Genomic DNA, 21,774 nt, shown 5'->3' with positions numbered 1-21,774 from the left:
TTCTAATTGTAAACATTGCCGTGCCGGAGCACTACCACATTGGAGGCATCGTGACTTTACCACGTGATATTAATACAAAAAAATGTAATTTCGGCTTCTGAGTCGAAAATTACTCAATTAGTTTAGTTAAGAATGGAGTCTCCATTTTCCTAGCAGCTGCTTCACCTCTAAATCGTCTCCTATTTCCCCAAAAATGGGCGATAGCAACTTGAACCACCGTCAGTGCAAAGATTCTCCTCACGCATATCTGGAGGTAAGTATTTTATCCATCCTCTTTTCTCCTCATCTCGGAGGCAGTTTTATCATCGACAACTTCTCGAATGAATGGATTGCTGAGAATTTTATTTTGATGAACATGAGCTCAAATCTTGCATCATCTAATCTGACTCTGAGAGATGCAATCAATGAAGTTCTTTTCCTGTGGTCCCGTCTAGGTTATTTCGATAATCTGAGTTCGGAGTTGAAGAACAACCCAAAATGAATCCTAAGGCTCCTCAAGAAGGGCTCCTACCTTTTTTTTACCACACATTTGGGCTTTGCAGCTCAACCTCCAGAAGGCTCTTCCCTTAATGACCTGCTTCGTGAGTCAATCGAAAGAGAGCAGGCTTATCCCAGGACTATCTCCTATTGATAGCCGAAAAAAATCATGAAATTTGGCCTGCAGATCTTCAGATCAGACTGTGGCAAGTAGTGAACATTGACATTGTTTACATAGCAAAATTCACAACCCTTTTGCAATTTTAAATAACCTGACTGATAATTCCAAAACATGAATAAAGCGGGCTCATTAAGGGACTGTCACTGGTTGATAGCCGTGCATATTGTGTAAATCGGCCCAGTAGGAATGGTAGAACAAATTGTGAAAAATAATGTAAATTTAAGGGGCCAGAGAAGTCAAATTAATGATGATTTCTTGCACTAAGTTAAAATTTTGTAGACTATATGTTGGACTACTAGCAAGAGGCATCTTAAAATTCTTGCATTGATCTTCAACTGTGAGTTGTCTGAAGCTTAGTAATTTTACCCTCTCCATGAAATGAATCTGTCTTTTCTGTTTCAGAATCAGTGGAAACTAGTGCCATCATTCCTGAAGGTAAAAGGACTTGTGAAGCAGCACATTGACTCCTTCAATTATTTCATCAATGTTGAAATCAAGAAAATCGTCAAATCAAATGAGACTATTTTGAGTGATGTCGATCCTTTGTTTTATCTCAAGTAAGTAAGCTGTGGCAGCCCTGTGTATGTATTTTAGTTAACAAGATTTTTTGGTTTTTGGCTACTCATAATGTGAAAACAAAAGTTGAGCTATCAGCCGATTTTACAAATCTATGCAATGATTGTAACTCAGGCCATGCTTTAATAAAAATGCAAAAAAAAAAAAAAAAAAATTCTGCTGCCAATTTAAATGCTTAAAATCGGCTATTAGCTCAACTTTTGTTTTCATACTTTAGTTGACTGTCAAAAATTAGAAGTAAGTAATTTTATTAAATGCATCTTTAATGAGGATTGAGGGGCTTTGAGGACTTGGCGCATAAGTGCGGTTCTTGAAAAAATTGAGGTATTAATGATTTAAAGTAAATGCCTTAATGTAAGTGATTCCTTTGATGCATATTCTGTGAAAAATTTGCTCCCGAATTCCAATTTTTGAGCATCAAAAAGTCAGTTTGAACTCTCTTTCTGCTGAAAGATTCATGTAATTTTGAAACTTCAAACATGTATTTCTCGAATTAGCAAAAACCGCACTTATGTGCTTTGTTCTCCAAGCCCCTCAATCCAAATGAATCTTTTAGAATCAGTGCCATTAAAGTTCCTGGACTATTTTTTGGATGGATGAAGAATCATGGCTGAATAAAATTGTGAACATTTAATTCATGCTATTTATGAATTTCTCCCCTGCTTGGATGAAATTATGAATATGACGTACGAGTTTTCTTGAACTTTTTGTCAATTTTAGTTTCTATTCCACTTATTCCACTAGACAAGGTGTGAATTGGCATCAGCCCCTTAGGAGTGGGGACAAAAAAGAAGCCTTAGCAGTTAACATGTCATTTCATCTTGCACAAATGATCAGCTAATTTTGATCTGCAGGTACAAAGACATTTATGTCGGAAAACCAGAGATCGAGGAAGGCTTTAACATCATCCGTTCCACAACACCCCACGAGTGTCGGATACGAGATCTCACTTACTCAGCGCCTATCACTGTTGACATCGAATACACCCGAGGAAACACTAGAATCTTGCGGAACAATTTACTAATTGGAAGGTAGGTTAAATGCGGCAGGCTGCATGTTCGCTTGTAAGGGTGGAATCTTGACTGGAAAAAAATGGCATCATAAGGAACTAAATGTCTACAACTGGGTCGTCAAAAGTTTTGCTGCAAGAATGTAGTGGGTAAGATCCCTCAATGCTCTGGAGATGCTATTTTATCCAGTAAAAAGGATCAAATAATTTTCATTTCTCCTTATCTTAAAATTCAGGCTATACTTTCAGGGTTGCCAAAGTTAGGGATCCCTGGGAATACCAGGAAGTGTAAAGGAAATATTGATATGTCACCTTTCTTTGATTTCTAAAATGGGTTTGATGTTTTGAACAACCGATTTCTCAGGAACACTATTTTGCATTATGTCTCTTTAACCATCTGGCATATCTTCAATTGGACTGCATTTCGCAATTTGGAACTATAAATTCTGGCTCTTCTGGAAAAACACTTATGTGCACAGGGAAATTAATGGCACATACGTTGTTTTTAAACCGGACTAGAATTTATAGTTTCAAATTGCAAAACGTAGTCCAATTGACAGGGAATTTTACCAAAATGTAATAGAAAAATCAGAGAAATGTCAGGAAATTTCATTTTCTAAATTCTATGGCGAATCTGTCAGTGGAAAAGGTCTTTCAATGCTTTGGAGACGCTTCTGTATCCAGTAAAAATAATCAGATGATTTTTATCACAGCTCATCTCGAGATTCAGGCTCTACTTTGTGTCTGACAGTTGTTCAGGAATCCCCGGCTTTTGCACCCTGTTTGAATTATGACAAAAATGAGGCCAGAATTGGAAAAAAACAGCTGCTCTACTTGTCAATTCAAGAATCATTCCGAAAACATCTTTCAACCTGCCAAATTTTTTCATGGGCTATTGATATTAGTTGTTGAAAGATATCTCCAACCAAAGCATGCCTTCATCTGCCAGGAATGATTGGAAATCGAGTGCGTAACTGAGGAGACTACAAACAGGCTCACCCAAAGCATTGTTGTCGACAAAACACTTGTGGCATAAAAATATTATCTTAGCTTGATTACTATGCAAAGCTGTTATTTTTGAGTTTTAAAATAAAGGTGAAGAATTTGCATCTGGAGCAGAGCACCGAAAGCACTGTGAGTTTCGACTTTTTGGTGATCCCAGTCTTGAAACTCTAAAATTACCATGTGACTAATTACAATTTTGATGCCAGTGAAAAAATACCTCTTTGCTCCCCCTATTGCCATTTTAAATCTTTTCATTCTTTCATTTCCAGAATGCCAATAATGCTGAGAAGTTCAAACTGTGTCCTCACAGGAAAAACCGAATTCGAACTCTCAAAAATGAACGAATGTCCACATGATCCTGGCGGTTATTTTGTCGTTCGTGGAACAGAAAAGGTTACAATTTACTTTACTAATTTGTTACTCTCAGTCTTACTTTTTCTTTAGTGAGCAATCTCACCGCATGTCCATTAGTTTTAGCAACCCATAAAAACCCATCAAGACAAAACAGTTGACTTTTTTATTAATGAGTCAGTTAAGCCATGGAGTGATCGGCTTGCCAACTGTTGATTTTTTTAGTTTTCGGCATGGGAAAAATCATAAGTGTGTTGAAATCCCTAAAAAAAAATTGGTTCTGCGGAGGAATAACACTATTAATATTATTTGTGCATTTAGTCGATGAAAAGGGGTCGTATTGTTTTATCAGAATAAATTTTTAATGGGTTCATTTTATTTTACTACAGGTTATCTTGATTCAAGAGCAAATTACCCAGAATCGAATCCTGGTGGAAAAAGATCGCAAAGGTGGCGTCATGTGTCAAGTCACAAGTAGCACTCATGATAAGAAATCTCGAACCACAGTCATCATGAAAAGAAATAAATATTATGTCGGTCATAACGCACTGCAAGATGTAAGTATGATTTCAATTTTACCTGGAGGTTACTGTTCATAGCCTAACTTTCTTAATATTCTCAGGTTTCTGAAGTCAAATTTGTTAGGAAAAGGAGAGCTATGTGAATACACTTAATATTAAACTTAAGACTTAAATATTTACCTGTTTAATTAATTGTTTCCTCCTCCTTACTTTTAGCTTAACGTTTTTTCTGTCAGTGCAGTCTACTCCAATTGAGTGCTCTCTAACGTATCTCTTAACATTTGAGGTTTCCTTTTCCCAAATTTCTCAGTAATCAGTCTACCGCGGCTGTAGCAATTGCAGTCCTCTGCAGAAATACGATTATTCTTGGCTAAAAAGATTAAGATTTTACTATTTTTTCCTCTTTTTTAGGATATTCCAATAATGGTAGTCTTCAAAGCAATGGGTTTTGAAAGCGACCAGTTGATTGTCCAAATGATAGGATCCGAACCGCTAATCATGTCTCGCCTTCTGCATTCTTTGGTTGAGTGCGAAGATGTTTGTACCCAATTACAAGCTTTAAAGTGAGTATTTTTTCTTTTATTGCAAGTTAACTTGTTGCATCTATTTTAAAAGTGAAATCATTACAATTAGGCTTAGATGCCTGGAATATATTTTCATTACATAAGAACAGTAACTATGTTGACTTACCACTAATGCACATATCAGGCAAACGTCATCTTCAGGGTGAAAGTATAGGTTTTAAACAAATATTACAATACACTAAATGTGAGGATAAACTCGGAGCAGATTCAAGAAAAAATTCGTAGCAGAACTGACGGATAAGTTACTTACAAGTACAAAACTGCGTCGCACAATCTTAGCAGCATTGGAAGTCTCATACGCCCTTTTACCGAAAAATGCCTCAATTTAGAAAGTTTTATTTCTGAGTTGGGTGTAGAAAAAATTGCGCCAATTTTTAAGTATGTTTCGATTCTGCTTTTATTCTGATTGCATGGTTTCGTGTGAATATACTAAATGTAATGCCTCACTGCTTTACTTGTCTTTTGTAACTTATTCATTCATTGTTTAGTTTTATCGGGAAGAAAATGAGACAGAAACGGTTTTTTTCGGCTGGCAGCAAACCGAAGTCCCCAGTTGACGATGCCCGTGACCTTCTTGCAACCACTGTTCTAGCTCATGTACCTGTAAGTAAATTCTTGCTTTCTCTCCCTTTCTTTTTATTGAGCCCTTTTGCCAAAAAATGTTCTCTCAGCGGTGGAATTATACACTCAGTAGTTCCCTTTCAACAAGCAGTAAGTCTGGCAAAAGACAATAATAATTTGCTGATGAAAATTATGTTTTTCCAGATTTTTAGGTGAGTAATGTCCCTCTTTTCCTCATTTAACACCCTCTACTTACTTACAGATGAAGCTTTTTGGTGTATCAAGGAAGTAACGTCGAGGCATGTCACCTTCCTCATTCAATATCTCCGTCCACTCCATCGTTCATCCTAGCTCACTATCAAATTCTCTTTGTAAAATTGAATGGTCTTAGCTGTTGCCACGCATCGTCATACCGTCTTATGAGTTGCGACTATCCCGATCTTTGCTATCTATTGCTGCTCCCGTGCCACATCCCATCTTTCTTTAAAAAACGAGAAAGTAAAAAAACTGAATGTTGCTTCAAATGTATTTACTACCTACACAAGAGGGAGGTCTTCTGTCTCTTAAAAAAGTATAAGATACTCTGTGACTTTGAAACCATTTTCCGCCTTTCCCTTTAAAAAACGTACCGAAATTAAGCGCGTTCTCTACTCAATAACTAAACCATTCAAGTAGGTGTGTACCTATAGTTTTATTAAACTGCATAGTTACCCATATTATTTTTTGAAAGCTGTCTCCAATTATTTCTCTTATTAATACATTTTTTTAAAAAAAATTGATTTTTTTCAGTTTTTATTTTTTGATTGATTCATGTCAATCGAATCCATATCTTCCGTGTGATACGCGCAAGTTGTGAATCAAAATTGATCGATCGCTAAAGTAACTAAAGTATATAGATGAGATTCGCCTATCGTAATCCATTCCTGTCTCTTTCAGGTAGAAAATTTCAACTTCAAAGGAAAAGCAATGTATCTAGCTCTGATGATTCGGCGCGTTATTCAAGCCCAAGATGATCCGGAAATGTTGGACGATCGAGATTACTACGGAAACAAGAGGCTAGAGTTGGCAGGTTCATTGCTTGCACTCATGTTTGAAGATGCTTTCAAGCGATTCAATAGTGAGGTAAGTTAATTTGTTGAAAAATCCAAAGGCAAGTTAACTTGCTGCAAACTCTCACTTTTGTTTGAGTTTTTTAGACCACAAACATGTCTCCAACACAGTCTTTGATTCTGATGATTCTTGAAATTAAAACATTCAGTTCACAGTTGTTTTTTACCTTAGTGTCTAACATTCCTATTTGTTGGTTTCAGTTGAAAACAATTGCTGACAAAATCATTCCCAAAATAAAAGCCGCTCAGTTTGATGTTGTCAAACACATGCGTCAAGATCTGATTACAAACCAACTTACTCTTGCTATTTTGACCGTAAGTATCTTCTCTGAATCAATGTTTCATTTTCTTCTCTTAAACTCTCAGAATATGTTTTTTTTTTTTAAAAATCTCCTCCTTTTTACTTATTCAGGACAATTTCCAGCCTTACTGTAATATGCAGCCACAAACCCTGTTTTTCCTCCTCTCACGTCTTATCGCAGTTTCTCCTTACTGTTGTGAGTTGCTGAAATGATCATTCTACAGGGAAGAGCTTTTGTCTTTCAATTATTTTGTGTTAGGGAACATTTATGGTTGAGATTGAGATGAGAGCACTTTTTTTCCATTACGATTCTCGACAACCTAAAAACTTTGATGATATTACCTTTCTCCCGATCACTTGTTATCCGATTTCAGGCGATAGCTATTCCAATGCTACGTACACATCATCATCAGGCCACTTCGACTTCGATTTTGTGAACACTAAAAGTCACATCCTATATTATTAAAATTTACTAAAATTTACTAAAAAACACTATGAAAACACTCGTGGGTGCACCCGTCGCCGCGAACGCGTTCTTATCACCGGTAACAAACCTAAAAACTGCCAAATTATACTTGAACTTTCTTGTAAATTCTTGAGTCCCTGCAGTTTACCTAGGTAGGTACATGCAGTTGCATGTATCTGGCAATCTCTAAATTTTATATGGTTATTTTTTTGAGTCCATTCAGAATATCGTCTTTAACTCCTTCACTAGTCCAATAGCGCTTTTAACATATTGCCTACCACTTGTATTCGGGTACATATTTCCCCTGCGCCACAGCGAAAAAGAAACAGAAAACAAGAGTCCCGTGGTGCATTCTCCAGGTGGGGCCATGTTGGTGGTGATCCATGAGCAAATACAGGACTCAAACAATCACTGACCCCACGGGAGAGGTCAACGTGAGTAACCACATTGGAATTGAAACAACAGGTAAAATGCTTACCGAACCAAGGAAATGCTGGAATGCTGGTCCAGGCAATACTAGACAATGCTTCAAGGCTTCAACATGTTGATACAATTTTTTGCCTTTTTATGAATCAGTAGCAAAGGAGAACAGTTGGCAAGTGAATAAAGGTTAAAAAGGATACTTCCATTTTTCAGTTCTCAGTGGCTTTTGAAATTTTGTTAGATCCCTCCAGTTTTACTTATTTGAATACTTAATCCCTGAATTTGGTTTTGGAAAGCTGTAAACCCTGTCCATTTTAAGGATAAATTTATGGATCTTTCATCTAAAATTCCAGGGTAACTGGACCATCAGGAGGTTCAAAATGGAAAGGCATGGTGTGACTCAAGTTCTGTCAAGACTGTCATATATATCAGCTTTGGGAATGATGACTCGAGTCAACTCTCAATTTGAGAAAACTCGAAAAGTGTCTGGACCTAGATCGCTTCAGCCCTCTCAGTGGGGCATGCTTTGTCCGTCTGATACGCCTGAAGGAGAGGTTTGAAACAAAGTTTATGGCTCACCCTATTTATCTATGCAATTAGTTATTCTGAACAAGTTTGCTGATATGAAAGATCAATTTTAGCTATTCATAGAATGGACCACTACACTAGACAAGGTACAAATTCTGATACGCACTCTGATACAAATTTCTTAATTAGAATTTCAAGTACATAGAAAACGATTCTTGCTTTGAAAATTACTGAAATCAACTCCTAAGTAAGATTAACGTTATCATTTTACATTGATTACAGGAATTTTGAATTACCCGGTCACAAGAAACGCAATTCTCTATGTGTGTCTAACCGCGCCTCACAACATTTTTGGCAGGCTTTTCAATCAAGCATTGTTCCTTTCCCACCCTTCATCGTTCAAAGTGTAAACAATTTGCAATAGCTGAGCCAAAGCGTAATGATTGAAGTTGCCAGATTTTCATATCGCAGAGATTGTTATGGTAAAGTTTAGTGAGAGAGTAGACTCACATTGACTATTGTGTTTTCATGAGCGGAAGGTTTGAATTCACGCGTCAAGAAACATTAAATATCTTAGTTAGGAGTTTATGTCAGTAATTTTTGTTGTTCAAATCAAGTTCTACATGAAATTTTGGTTAGGAAATACGTATCAAAATGCTTAACTTTGTACCTTGTCTAGTCTTCTATTGTGATTTTGGATACATTGTGATCCTTCATGTAGTTTTCCACCTTTTGAAAAATTTAAAATATGCTGAACACCATTGCTGTAGCCAAAATTGTACACTGTCTCTAATTCCAGGGAAATCCAGTAACCAAATGATAATAGATGATAATAAAGATCAGATAAATGATTCATTGCTTGCAAATTACGGTCTGAATGTAGAGAAAATTTCTCACCAAAATTTCAGGAAGGAAAGCGTTTCAGGTATTTTTTCAATCAGGAAGAATGTCTACAATATTAGCAATGCCTGACATTGTTTGGGATGTTTTGAACTTAGATTTTTTTAGATACGCAGGGTTAGCATCTGTTAATATCACACAACTTCATAAAACTCTGTGTGTACCAACAAGATGGAGGATTATGCCGTAATGTCAACAAATTTAGAAACTACAGCAGATGTCCTCAAAAAAAATTCAATTTCCTTTTCATCTGTAATATTTCTCTCATGAAGACTTTTAGTCGAATCCAAGAGTTTTAATTTATAATTGGTTTTAAAAACCAACTTCACCCTGCTGAAAAGCAACTTTCATACCTTATAGTCCTCAAAAGTGTATTGTTGAAAATTTAACCGCAGCAAATTTACAAGCTGTTAAATTCGACTTGTCATTTAGATCACAGCTTGGTTTGGTTTGTTTTTTTTTGTTTCCTGAATCATTGTGGCTTTTTCAGGCTTGCGGTCTTGTAAAGAACCTTGCTTTGATGACGCACATTACAACTGAATCCGAGGAAGGCCCCCTTGCACAGATCGCTCACAATATAGGGGTAGAAAGTATCAGTTTGATAAGTGGGGATGAAGTTTACAAACCCGGTGTCTTCATTGTATTTTTAAATGGTATGTAAAAAGGATTCAAGTACTTTATTTCAAATGATAGTTAGTTCTTGTTTGATGAACAAAGATTGTGTTATTTGTCGTTGTTTAGAAATCTAAGAATGGTTAAAAATGTAAAATATATTGAGTGAGGTAGAAAAATGCACGGATTTGTCAAGATAATAAAAATTTCGGCCGTTCACTGCCTGGCCATCATCAGCAACAAAATTGAAACTTTTTAATGCACAAAAACGACAACGTTTTTTAAAATATTTTTATGGTTTAAAATGGCTTTACAAAATAGGTTTCTATGTTTGGTGGTTCTCAGACCCCTCTGTGAGACTAAGTTTCCCTACAACAATCGTTTCATCAATTTTTTAATAGAATTGGCTACTAGACAAAGTATGAAATGAAGCACTACGCATCATGTTTCCTCTTCAAAGTCTAATGAGAAAAACGAATCACTCAACAGGTTGTCTGAAAATAGACACCTAAACAAGATGTAAGGGCTTAAATTTGTCAAACAGCAAACATACAAATGACAATTTTTGTGTAATTCAACTTCAATTCAATCTGTCTTAGAAATACTCGTTAATATCCCATTCAAGAGTCAATTTCCCAACTTTCCATTGTGTGCATTGTTTTGCATAAGATCTTATAGAGAAAACAATTAAATTTTGATTCTAGTTGTGACCCTGTCTAGTGGCATACTTCTTTGACGAGGTCCTGAAACCTTTGGTCACCCCTAAAACAGGAAAAACCATTGAAAAAATCGTCATGCCCAAGATTTCCTCATTTCCTTTTACCTATGGGTATGAAAAACTTTAAAAAACAACATCCTCTACCTAGGTTTCACATTTTATTGGCTCATCCCCTACTGTCTTTTGCAGGTAACTTATTAGGAATAACTGTGAATCACGAGCGGCTAGTGAATATTTTAAGGATGCTGAGAAGATGTGGACGTATATCTGAATTTGTTTCCTTGTATGTGCACCATAGGCATCACTGCGTCTATATCAGTTGTGATGGAGGCAGACTTTGCAGGTGTGATATTTTAAACTGGAATGTTCTTATGTCATTTGTTATCCACGAGTATAATTGTACAATTGTAATACTGATTTATCAAGTTCATTGTATAATTTGTATAAAGCTATTAATTTGGGAAGTGATAGTACCATGAAATGGAGAATTTGCAAGGGTCTGAAATTTGATGAATTTCGTGTTTAAGTGGAATACACCGAGTGACCAAAATACATGTGTTTAAATGGAAAATACCGCTAGATGACGCCACTAGGTGGTGTATTTTCTAATTTGTTAATCTATTTTTAAAGCATTTCCCATGTCAAAAGAGAATTATAAAAAATACTGCGAAATCAACACTTAAAGCATTCTCGGATGAAGGGATAAAATAATTGCTTGCAAATTCTCCATTGTCTTTTAACCTCAGTTTCCGATCATCACCAACCATTGTGCTCCCCCAGAACAGTTTCCGTTCAATCTTCAAGAACAGGTGAAACATGATAGAAGTTTTTGCATGATAGAAATTTGCAGGTTTTCATCGTGTCATAATTCATACATTTTTTGTCCAAATGAAATGTTCTTTATTCATCATGAGGTGGCAAAAAAGTGTGTCTTGCTTTGGGCTCTTAGCGCTCATTTCTTGCCTTTATTACTTTTTACTATCTTGTCTCAACATTTTTTTTCACTGTTTTTGAATTCCAGACCATATATTATTGTAGAAGATGGGAGACCTCTAGTCACTGCGGAACATCTTAATGAGCTAGATCAGGGTATCAGAAGGTTTCAGGATTTCCTAAATGACGGTATGACTTCTTCTTATCAATCTAAAATAAGTAGTTTGCCAGCGTCTAATTGCATGTATAGAATTTTGAGGAAAATCAATGATCTGTCGTCATAAGTGTGAGATAGGAAGCTGCAATAACAAGGATCGAAAGAAATAAAAGACTCAGTGAAAGTTGTAGACTGGGATACCTTGTAGAAAACTCATGAACTGCAAAACAGTATTTGTTACAAAAAACCGTTAAGGTATGAATGATGGACTCAGAACTTTACGGCGTTGAAAATCTGGAGGTGAATAAGACTGGAGTATTCTCCTCTATCCTTAAAGTTATCATATATGTCAGAAGAAAGATCTTGGAAATTGGCCCTTAGATATAGTCCAAACTAGAAGAAAACATTGCATGTTCTTCTTCCAAAATTGTATGTAGAAAACGAAGGACACAACGAGAACTTCGGAAATCACCTCCCTAACGAGACACTGACAAGTAATTTTTAACGTTGATAAAGTGAAAATTAGATAATACCAATGATGTCACCTGTATTTTTACCATTAAATCAATGTCAATCGTCAACACTTATATCTTGTTTGGGCATTAATTTATAGACTTCACGTCGTGTGCTTTGTTTTCCTAGTGAAATTTTGAAGAGGAAGTATGTTGCGTAGTGCTTCAACTCACACCTTGTCTAGTGGTACAGGATAATTTTGATGAGGCTCTCTTCATGACATTTCAGAGTCACTTTTATGTCATTAGTAGAAACTGCCCCTTTATTTTGATTTTTTTTTGGTTTTTTTTTTGTGTGTATGTGTTATCAGAGTGATGATCGAAAATGTGAGAAAGATTTCATCAATTTAGTCAAAGAAAATGAGGAGAAATCAAAGAGATTTGTCCGGCTTTAAACATTTTAAAACCTTCACTTACTTTCTTTCTTTTTTGCCCGATGAATTTTTCGGTTGTCACTATTTAAATGATGGCCATTTTGGCTTCAGTGGAAGCCATCATCAGGTAAGTAATAAAAAACTAACAACAAAAACAAAAACCGAAGCTAAAAACCGACGTTAAAAATTCCACGTATTATCGCCGGCAACGCGTCGCGATACCAGTCAGTGCGATATCTTGCCGGTGATCAGCTGACCATGTTGCGTCACGTAGGAGGGCGGGGGGGACGATCACTGGTGCCACCTGTTGCTCGATTTGTGAATTAAGTAGCTGTTCCTTAGGTGTTTTCATTATTTCGATTTGTTCTAATACATTTAATTTTCGGCCTTTTTGACATACTTCTTATAGTTTCGCATAACAATTTTCCAGTTTATGGTCAGTGTCGATTATATGATCCCCAAACGATGAATGACCTCTCCTTTTTAGTATGGCACAGTCAACGTTTTCTTTCAGCCTTGTTGCCACACTCCTTCCTGTTTGGCCAATATATATTTTCCCCCAGTTACATTCTATTTTTTACACAGCGTGTACATAGTGACAACAAAATTCAAAGAACAAAAAGAAAGAAAGTAAGTGACCATAGTTCCCGATAAAGAAAAAAAGGAGTAGTAATTTTAAAACCTTGTTTGATGAGAAAATGATGGTGTAAAACAACCATATAATTACACAGAAAGGAAGGGAGACACTTTGAGCTCCAAATTGAGAGAAATTTGGTTCTCTAGCAAGCTGACCTAGAAGGAAGCACTGAAGGCTTTTTTTAATGCACAAACTGGAGCTCTCAAAGAGGCTCTATGATTTCTTTCTCGGCCCTCTTATTGGTCAGCGGTGCAAGTCAGGGTAATCGATAAGCCTCTTTGAAGCTAGTTTGTACGTGGAGGAGAACCTCAACTGAATGGTTAAACTCGGCCTTACCACTTCAAAATTTTTTAACTTACATAGTTGGTTTAAATGTCTTTTCTTTCTTTCTTTGCATCAGGTCTAATTGAGTTTCTGGATGTAAATGAAGAAAACAACAGCATGATAGCCCTAGATGAGAAAAACATTACAATAAATACGACTCACATGGAAATAGCTTCTTTTACTTTATTGGGTGTCTGCGCTGGTCTCATACCGTTCCCTCATCACAATCAGAGTCCCAGAAATACGTATCAGTGTGCTATGGGTAAACAAGCAATGGGTGAGTGTGATTCCATCCCATTTCAATCTTATCAAAACTCTATATCTGTACCATGCTAAACTCCTTGATCAGAAATCAGATATTGCAAAATTTCTAATGCATAATGCGTTTAAAATTATTGAAAAATAAATTTTTCAGCCCCACTTTTTTCAAGATTATGGCATAAATTTCAATTGCAAAAGCTCATTGTGCTCAGGACGTCGTGAAGGATAGCATATCAAATAATATCTAAATTTAGCTGGTGCTGAATTTCTCGGTATTCAATGGGTAGTCTTTTTGCTCAAATTTGCAGTCCTCCCTTCTCTTGCCCCTCCTTCTCTTTGTATTCTTGGCACATCAAGATGAAAACTGACTCAGTGCGATCTTAAACCACCTAAACTCTCTTTAAGATTGAAAAATTGTCGGACTCACTTTTTATCCACATTAAAGGGAATATCGTACAGTGTTTTTTAGAAAAAATGAGTTTGAGAAAGTCAGATTAAATCTTACTTTGAGGCCGTCCAAATTAGTAAGGTTTTTACTGAAATAAGTTTCGCAGTTGATCTAAAAAGTACTTTTTATCGGATTGTAATGTTAGGCTGCCGTCCTCAATTTTCAGGTGCCGTTTCCTACAATCAGTTGAACCGAATTGACACGCTTTTGTACAATCTAGTTTACCCTCAGACACCGATGGTGAAAACACGGACCATTGAACTTATCAACTACGATAAATTGCCTGCTGGTCAAAATGCAACCGTCGCAGTTATGAGTTACTCAGGCTATGACATTGAAGATGCCATCATCATGAACAAAGCATCTTTAGATCGTGGTAAGTTCTTCTACTGACTCTTATTCAAATGTTTTTTTAAAAGTTATATCCATCTACATTTTGACCATCATACGAGTCATGGTGACAGAGCAGGACTCCAACAGGTTGATCTGGAAGCAATGTGAATGATTGAAGAATTAGGATTAGATTAGAAATGTTTCCAAGTGAGTGTTTGACGCTCCCAGCTTTGTTCTGAGCTAACAAGAGAATGCAAGTTGATAAACATGGAAAACCATGAAAAATGGTGGAATTTTTGCGAAAAACCCTGAGAACCTAAAAAATTCTGGGACTTATTAGTAATAGTGGTTAGGATTTTCTAACCTCTGACTGTATGAATTGTTTTAATGATGAGTTCTGTCTTATATTTTCCTATGCAAACAAAAGTAAAATTAAGACAAAAATGCACAAGAATCACTCAAGGAATTAGAATTTTGGAAGCAAATTATGAAATTTATACTAGATTTTAGAGCAGTTTAACAATGCGCAGCCTGTAGCTAAAAGAATGACAGATAGACGATACACCATCAAAGTTATGAGACTAATTTCTGCACAATACATTTTAATTTAATGTGTTGTTCAAAATAGTTAATAATGATGGTGGTGGTACCATTGCTGCATTCAAAAATTGCGTTCGCTTTGTAACTATTTGAGTCTTTTAAGAGAAGATCTAATAAAATGTTATTTTCATACACTAAGGGTAGTCTATGCTTCATTTTCAGGATTTGGGCGGTGCTTAGTTTACAGGAATGCCAAATGCTCTCTAAAACACTATCCCAACCAAACTTTCGATAGAATATTAGGACCTCTAATGGATGCTGAAACCAAAAAACCTCCGTACAAACATGAAATCCTCGATGGTGATGGTATTGCAGCAATAGGTCAACAGGTCAAAGAACGCCAGGTAATTTTCATGATCAAAGCTGCCTCCAATAAGGTACACAGAATTACACCTATCTTTTTAGACACAGGATAGTAGAATAATACTGGAGCCACACTACTGTGTGGGGGAATCAAGATTAAAAATTTTCGGATGTATAAACTCCCACCGACTGTTCAGTCACAGGTAGTTTTTAGTTGTTTTTTGTCTTTAAGATGTCTTTTTATCGTTTATGACCATTAAAGTCTCCTTTAAGGGCAACCATAACTACCTTAAAAACGATAAACGAAGTACAATATTCTATTACTGGGTTCGATTTTAAGTGGCTGCTTGTTGGGCTATCCTTACCTGCAAGGAATTTACTTTTCATGAGGCTTGATGAGCAGGTATTAAAATTAATCGCAAGAAGTGCTCTTTCTGTTGAGTTACCACCATATTTCCAAATTAAGGATAAAAAAAAAAAAAAAAAAAAAAAAAAAAAAAAAAAAACCCATGAGGGAAAGTAAGACAAAAAATGAAATGATTTAAAACGCTATGACATTTTGGGAACCTAGCAACCTCATTATCAACCATATGAAAAGAAAAGAAACTTTATAAAAGGAGCAAAAACTGAAACCTGCGCATTATAGCCGGGTAAACAAATGTTTCATTTTGTTAACCCTGCTGTAATATGTACGTTTTAGCTTTTGCTCTGTTTTTTTTTTTTTTTTAAATTTTGTTTTTATCCGGTTTATAATTGGATTTTTAGCACCCGAAAACATCCTGGCTTTTTAAATCATCTAATTTCTGCCTTGGTTACCCATACTTTTTTTTTTATCCTTATTGTCACATTTTTGGCATCTGCATTGTTTCATTCCCAAATTAAATTGCATTATTAAATGCATTCTTTTTCCAGATCTTAGTAAACAAATCAATGCCTCTGTTGAATATTGCAAGTCCAGGAACACCTCAGGCAACGTTACCTGAATACAAGGAGGTCCCAGTCTCCTATCGAACATCCGCTCCTAGTTATGTTGAAAAAGTCATGGTATCCTCAAATCATGATGATGCTTTCCTAATTAAACTTTCACTACGACAAACCAGGAGACCTGAAGTTGGTGATAAATTCAGCAGTCGTCATGGACAGAAGGGTGTTGTAGGTACGATTGATTGAGAATTTAAGTGTAAATTTTTTCATCCAACTTGACATAACTCGTTTTCCTTGCTTTTTGCTCAGAATCACTTTTCCTTCACCCAATGAGATTTCTTTTTCCGTGCACAGCCTTCTTGATCAAAATGATTGTGAAACTGTTATAATGCTTATCTCGTTTGCAGTGTTTTAAAAGCTCTGCTCCAATTCTATATTATCCAAGGAGTTTAAACAAATGCTATTGCTTGAAATTTTCACAGAATCTTCTAAATGCGGAGGATAAAAATCAGAAGAGTTTGAAAAAAATTAATTTGAACATTTTTCCATTTAAGGAGCAAAGTATGACTGGAAGTCTACAGTGATCAAAGCCAAGATATACGTTCCTGCAGTTTCACCTTCAGAAAACCATGGTTACTTCATGCATTATTTCACTGAAGTACTCAAGTGTGCTCTTTTCAATACTAAATTGTCTCTGCCGTGACGTGAGGACTTATCTCCATTTTGAACATGAGGCCTACAGAACATGAACTTAAATTTATTACACGACTAGTTGACTAACATGGAAATGGAGATATGCCCTTATATTGGAGGAGTGACAAAATATGTATCATTTCAGTGTTTTACTTTCTCCTCTGGCTCTAACATAATTTTTTGTCGACTCTATTCAGGTTTAATAGTTGAACAAGAAGATATGCCATTCAATGATCAAGGTATTTGTCCGGATATGATTATGAATCCTCATGGGTTTCCATCCAGAATGACTGTCGGCAAGTTAATAGAACTTCTAGCTGGGAAAGCTGGTCTCATGACCGGAACGTATAAGTACGGCACAGGTAAGATTTTTCAACAGGGACATATCAAACAGGGTGTCTACTGTTAGTGAAAACCGGATATACCCAGAAATTTGATGTCATTAGGAAAATCTGTCATAGAACAGGAAATTCTGAGTGCTTCAAGTTGCCTATTCTAACTGTGTGTACATGCAAAAGTGAAAAATGTTATTCAATTTTATTCATTGAATTTGTTGGATCGTGGATTCAAATGAGTGTGAATTTATTCGCGGAAAAAATCAGGAATTTTCATTTACAATATCAAGAAAGTTCAAAATGAAATTTTAGTAGACATTCTGATTAAATATCATCAGATTATTGTGGTCAGTATTCATTTTGAATTAATTTCTTCATAAAATTGACCAAACGTAAAGACAGCTGGCTCGTCTTTCCCACCAGAAATATGAAAAATGTGTGGGGTCTAGAGCCATTATCTTATGGTATAGAATCTCACATTCATGTTCCGTGTTCCGTAATCGGAGCTTATGGTGTATGGACCACTAGACTGGGTAATAAGTAGAATTTGAGTAATAAGCAGAGTTTAACTTTTCGTTGCTTTCATGATCATATGATAATTTGAGAATGAGAATTGAGTTTTCTTAAATCATTGGATGAATAAGACAGAAACAATGTGTGTGATGAAATTTTGTTTAAGAAATGCAAAATTTAATAAGGAGTTTAAGATCTACAGGATGTATCTGCATGTGAATTTCATGCAGAACATGACAAACATGTTTAAAAAGTCTAAGCTCGTATTATAAATGAGAAACTGGCATTTTTAGTTCACATCACAATAAGAAAATTGAACTCTCTACCTCCTGCAAAACCAAATTCAACTTGGGTCAGTTCGACCATTGAAAACAAAGCTATTTGGCCCGTGAATGAATACAGATCAGTTCTCCATATCTCCCATATTTTTTAAAATGCAGGGCCTCTAAAATTGCCAGGAAAAATTAAAAACACTGAAACCATTATTTAATTAACTAGCACACAGTCTTGTATACGACGGTATACTAAGGTTTTCGGCTGCAAGCTGGAAGTTCCAATTGATGAGTGCAGAATTGCCAATGTTTTACTTAAAAGTCGAATCTGGACACTTTTGATGCATTTAACTTGTATTACCATTTCAATGAGAGCATGTGTGCTGAATGCCCTGTGGCCCACTACGGTTTCCAGACTCGGAGCACATTTTTAGTGCTTCAAAAGCTTGATTTATTAAATTGAATTTCATGCAAATGGTTGTAACATAAGTACTCAATTCGCATCTGTCGGATTGTCGTAATTGCAATTGTTGCCTCAGTGAATCAAACTTGATAAATTAATGCAGATTGTGAACTTATTTGTGGCAGTTATCAGAGACTTTTGCATCAGGAACAATAACAGATTGATTTTTGTCTGTTTTATAGCTTTCGGTGGTGCCAAAGTAGAAGATATATGTGATGAATTAATGGCGAACGGCTTCAACTATCTTGGAAAAGATGTTTTCTACTCAGGTATTACGGGCGAGCCACTCCAAGCATATATTTATTCAGGACCGGTAAGCATAAATTGTGGACTTTAGTCAGTTTTTTTCGTTTTTTTTCTTAAACAAAGCATTGGCACTTAAAACCTTTTAAAATCATTTTTTTCCCTTTCAGTGTTTGCTTAACCTGATTTAGGGACTGTCAATCAAATATGTAAGGCACTTTTAAGAGGTAAGTTTAACTCTACTTTACGAATACCTCAACAAGAGGGTGGGAGGGAGAAAAGTGGACTTACCAGAAAAGGTGAAGGGGTCGAAGGATCGGAAAAAATTACCTCTGATTTGTGGATGGGCTCTTTTTGTTTCAGTGTCGTGGCAAAAAAGAAATCGAATAGAAAGTTAAATCCTGTCATCTGAAATCAATTCTTTATCCTGTACCAAGTATAAAATACGTACGCACTGAAATAGTTATTTTCCAAATTCTTTCTCTGACGCACTTGAATTTTTTCAATTCTCCTGCCAGATTTATTATCAAAAACTGAAGCACATGGTGCAGGATAAAATGCACGCAAGATCTCGTGGTCCTCGCGTTGTACTGACAAGACAGCCAACAGAAGGTCGCAGCAAAGATGGAGGACTACGTCTTGGTGAAATGGAGAGAGACTGTCTTATCAGTTATGGTGCAAGGTGAGTTTTTTCTGCTCAATTCAGGTTTCACAGTTTGTCTGTGTTTGTGAAGGTCTTGTCATCAAGTGGTGATTCTCAAAATTTGGCAACACTGGATATTGTGAATTTAAATGTATTCCAAACGAGCATCATCGATTTAGGCTGGTTGCCTTACCTGGAAGCAATTATTTGTAACAGTTCTAAATAGAGAATAAGCAGTATTGCCAACAAGGAAGAATTACCATTGTTCGCGTGTTTACTTTTATGAAATTCCATCGGAAAACAGTCATATAACAAATCGCTGTATTCAGCTACTTTCATCACCATCTTGGATATTATATGTATTTTGATGGCCAAGTGCAAAAACATGTACCTCCGTTTGCGACGTTGCAGACTTCCTGTCCATACTTCATTTGTTCTCTGGAAAGTTAGTGAATGTAATTTCTTGAAAACCTCCTTGATTTTTTTTTCTCTGTTAGCAGAGTTTTCTTTTTAAATTTCAAGCTATTAAGTTAGCCTGTTTCTCCGTGAAAAAGCAAAATAGGAGTGGAAATTTTGAGACACCGCAATAAAAATGCGTGGTTTTGCACTTTCGGCCATCGATTTGTTTTGCACTTACTTCCAAAAGTTATCATAATGACTGATGTATACGTTGCTTTTTGAAAACTTTGCATCGGAAAAGAACCATCAAAGGAGCCGAACACTGTTTTAGGTGTAATAAATGATCTAATTTTACACCGTCTTTAATGTTCCAGACATCCATGACACTCAAATCTGGAAGCCAAAACTTATCGAAAATAATTTAGAAATTTGCTTTTTTCAAGGGTGAAGGCGGCAACTGCACACTGGATTAAAATTTCAAGAGGGGTCACAATTTTTTTGAAGTGAAGTCGGTGGAGTAATTTCACAAGTAAATGCGGAGACATATCTAATTTTCAATTATGGAGGCCAAAAATCATTTTAAAAATCAGCATTAAAAATTACTGTTTTTTTGTGTAAAGGGGCAACATGACATCAGGTTAATTTCGTTCTTTCGATCCTAATTTTTTTTTATTTGATGATATATAATGGGTTATAGATATAAGCTTAAAATACATTTTTTGTTTGATTTTTTTCAGTATGATGCTCCTGGAAAGACTGATGATTTCTAGTGATGTCTTTGATGTGGATGTATGCGGATCTTGTGGCAGATTGGCCTACTCAGGATGGTAAGTCTTAATCATTTCCTATCATTCATCTTTCAAGTTGGTCTCAGAGTCTTACGAATCAGGTCTTCATTCTTTGAGTAAAATCAATATGATACAAAGCTTGTACAAGATTGCCATGTTACATTTTTATCTTTTTCCCTACTCTCTCCTTTTTTTTGGTTACAGGTGTCATGGCTGCCAGAGCAGCGCTTCAGTGTCCCACATCAAACTTCCCTATTCCTGCAAACTACTATTTCAAGAGCTCCAATCAATGAACATCGTGCCAAAACTCACCTTGAAAAACTATTGTGATTAATTATTTTAAGCTTAGGTATTTTAATTGTCTATTTTTTATGATGTTGGCCTTGTTTACCCTCTGGCAGAGTAAAGTGAATTTTTTTGTTAACTGTTGTTTGATTTTATTGTGGTAGATCTACGTATTAGTACATTCAGAGCGGTCTTTGCTGGGCTCGGCTGATCTTGCAGGGCAAACCAGCGTAATTGCGAAGTGATGGGGGACAGAACAAGGTCTGAACTAGAAGAGCTCATTGCATGTTTCCTCTTAAAAATCTTACATAGAAAACGATGTACGCAACTGGAAGCTCAAAAACCAACTCCTGAACGAGATATTATCAAGCATTTTAGGACAGATCAAATGGAAGCTTGATTATTCAAATGACATTATTTGTATTTTAGCCATTTAACCTCGTTACCTCGTTTAACCACTGTCACAGAATATATAGGCTTCACCAACAGAAGGTTCACTCCCGTTTACTCCAATGTAATGCGTTTTGTACTTTCCAGCGGCTCTGCAACGTTGCCATGTGAATGCGTTCAGGTAGAAAATGGGGTAGGAAGGAGCGTGTTTCGCCAAACAAACCGACAGCGTTGAAGGTCGTCCGAGCTCCGGACTAAAGGCAAAATGTAAACAATGCTTTCTAGGTGTGTTCTTCTTCTTCGACCGAGATACGCTGGGAGTGAGCCTTCTGTTGGTGTAGCCTATATATTCTGTGCCACTATTAATTGTAAACACCTATTACTTATATCTCGTTTGGGGGTTGATTTTCTAACTTCCCGTTGTAAAATTCAGAGGCGGATCCAGCAATTTGGCAACCCTGAATTTCCTTGATTTAAACCTATGGTAAATAATCGATTCTTGAGGGACCACCTGGCCCCTCCAAGAATCGATGAATTTCCATAGGTTTGTATGGAGGAAAGACAATGTTGCCAACTTCCTGGATCCGCTAATGGTTAAATTTGTTTTTCTTCTGAAATTTTG

At 36.2% G+C, this 21,774-nt stretch overlaps 1 protein-coding gene across 1 annotated transcript; it reads left to right on the top strand.

Annotated features, from left to right (window-relative positions):
• The first annotated feature begins 27 nt into the window (after nucleotides 1–27).
• On the top strand, nucleotides 28–20,901 carry Polr3B (RNA polymerase III subunit RpIII128). The gene is made up of 22 exons (XM_019054852.2): nucleotides 28–253; nucleotides 1,061–1,215; nucleotides 2,089–2,265; nucleotides 3,518–3,641; nucleotides 3,989–4,156; nucleotides 4,532–4,683; nucleotides 5,193–5,307; nucleotides 6,202–6,387; nucleotides 6,576–6,689; nucleotides 7,918–8,118; nucleotides 9,483–9,645; nucleotides 10,512–10,665; nucleotides 11,344–11,444; nucleotides 13,336–13,536; nucleotides 14,135–14,344; nucleotides 15,064–15,245; nucleotides 16,117–16,360; nucleotides 17,019–17,183; nucleotides 18,587–18,717; nucleotides 19,166–19,329; nucleotides 20,427–20,516; nucleotides 20,682–20,901. Exons 1-22 carry the CDS (start codon nucleotides 194–196, stop codon nucleotides 20,809–20,811), a joined length of 3,387 nt encoding a protein of 1,128 aa, XP_018910397.1. The 5' UTR covers nucleotides 28–193; the 3' UTR covers nucleotides 20,812–20,901.
• The last annotated feature ends 873 nt before the right edge of the window (nucleotides 20,902–21,774 follow it).

This window comes from Bemisia tabaci, chromosome 7 (assembly GCF_918797505.1).
Source record: "Bemisia tabaci chromosome 7, PGI_BMITA_v3".
Taxonomy (NCBI): Eukaryota; Metazoa; Arthropoda; class Insecta; order Hemiptera; family Aleyrodidae; genus Bemisia; species Bemisia tabaci.
This window is presented reverse-complemented; position numbering and strand designations above follow the sequence as displayed.

Excerpts from the sequence above, each read along its gene's own strand:
- Polr3B (XM_019054852.2), top strand. The coding sequence starts at position 194 with ATGGGCGATAGCAACTTGAACCACCGTCAGTGCAAAGATTCTCCTCAC. Across the intron at positions 2,266-3,517 it reads AACAATTTACTAATTGGAAG|AATGCCAATAATGCTGAGAA; the intron begins GTAGGTTAAATG and ends TTTCATTTCCAG. Across the intron at positions 17,184-18,586 it reads AACGTATAAGTACGGCACAG|CTTTCGGTGGTGCCAAAGTA; the intron begins GTAAGATTTTTC and ends TCTGTTTTATAG.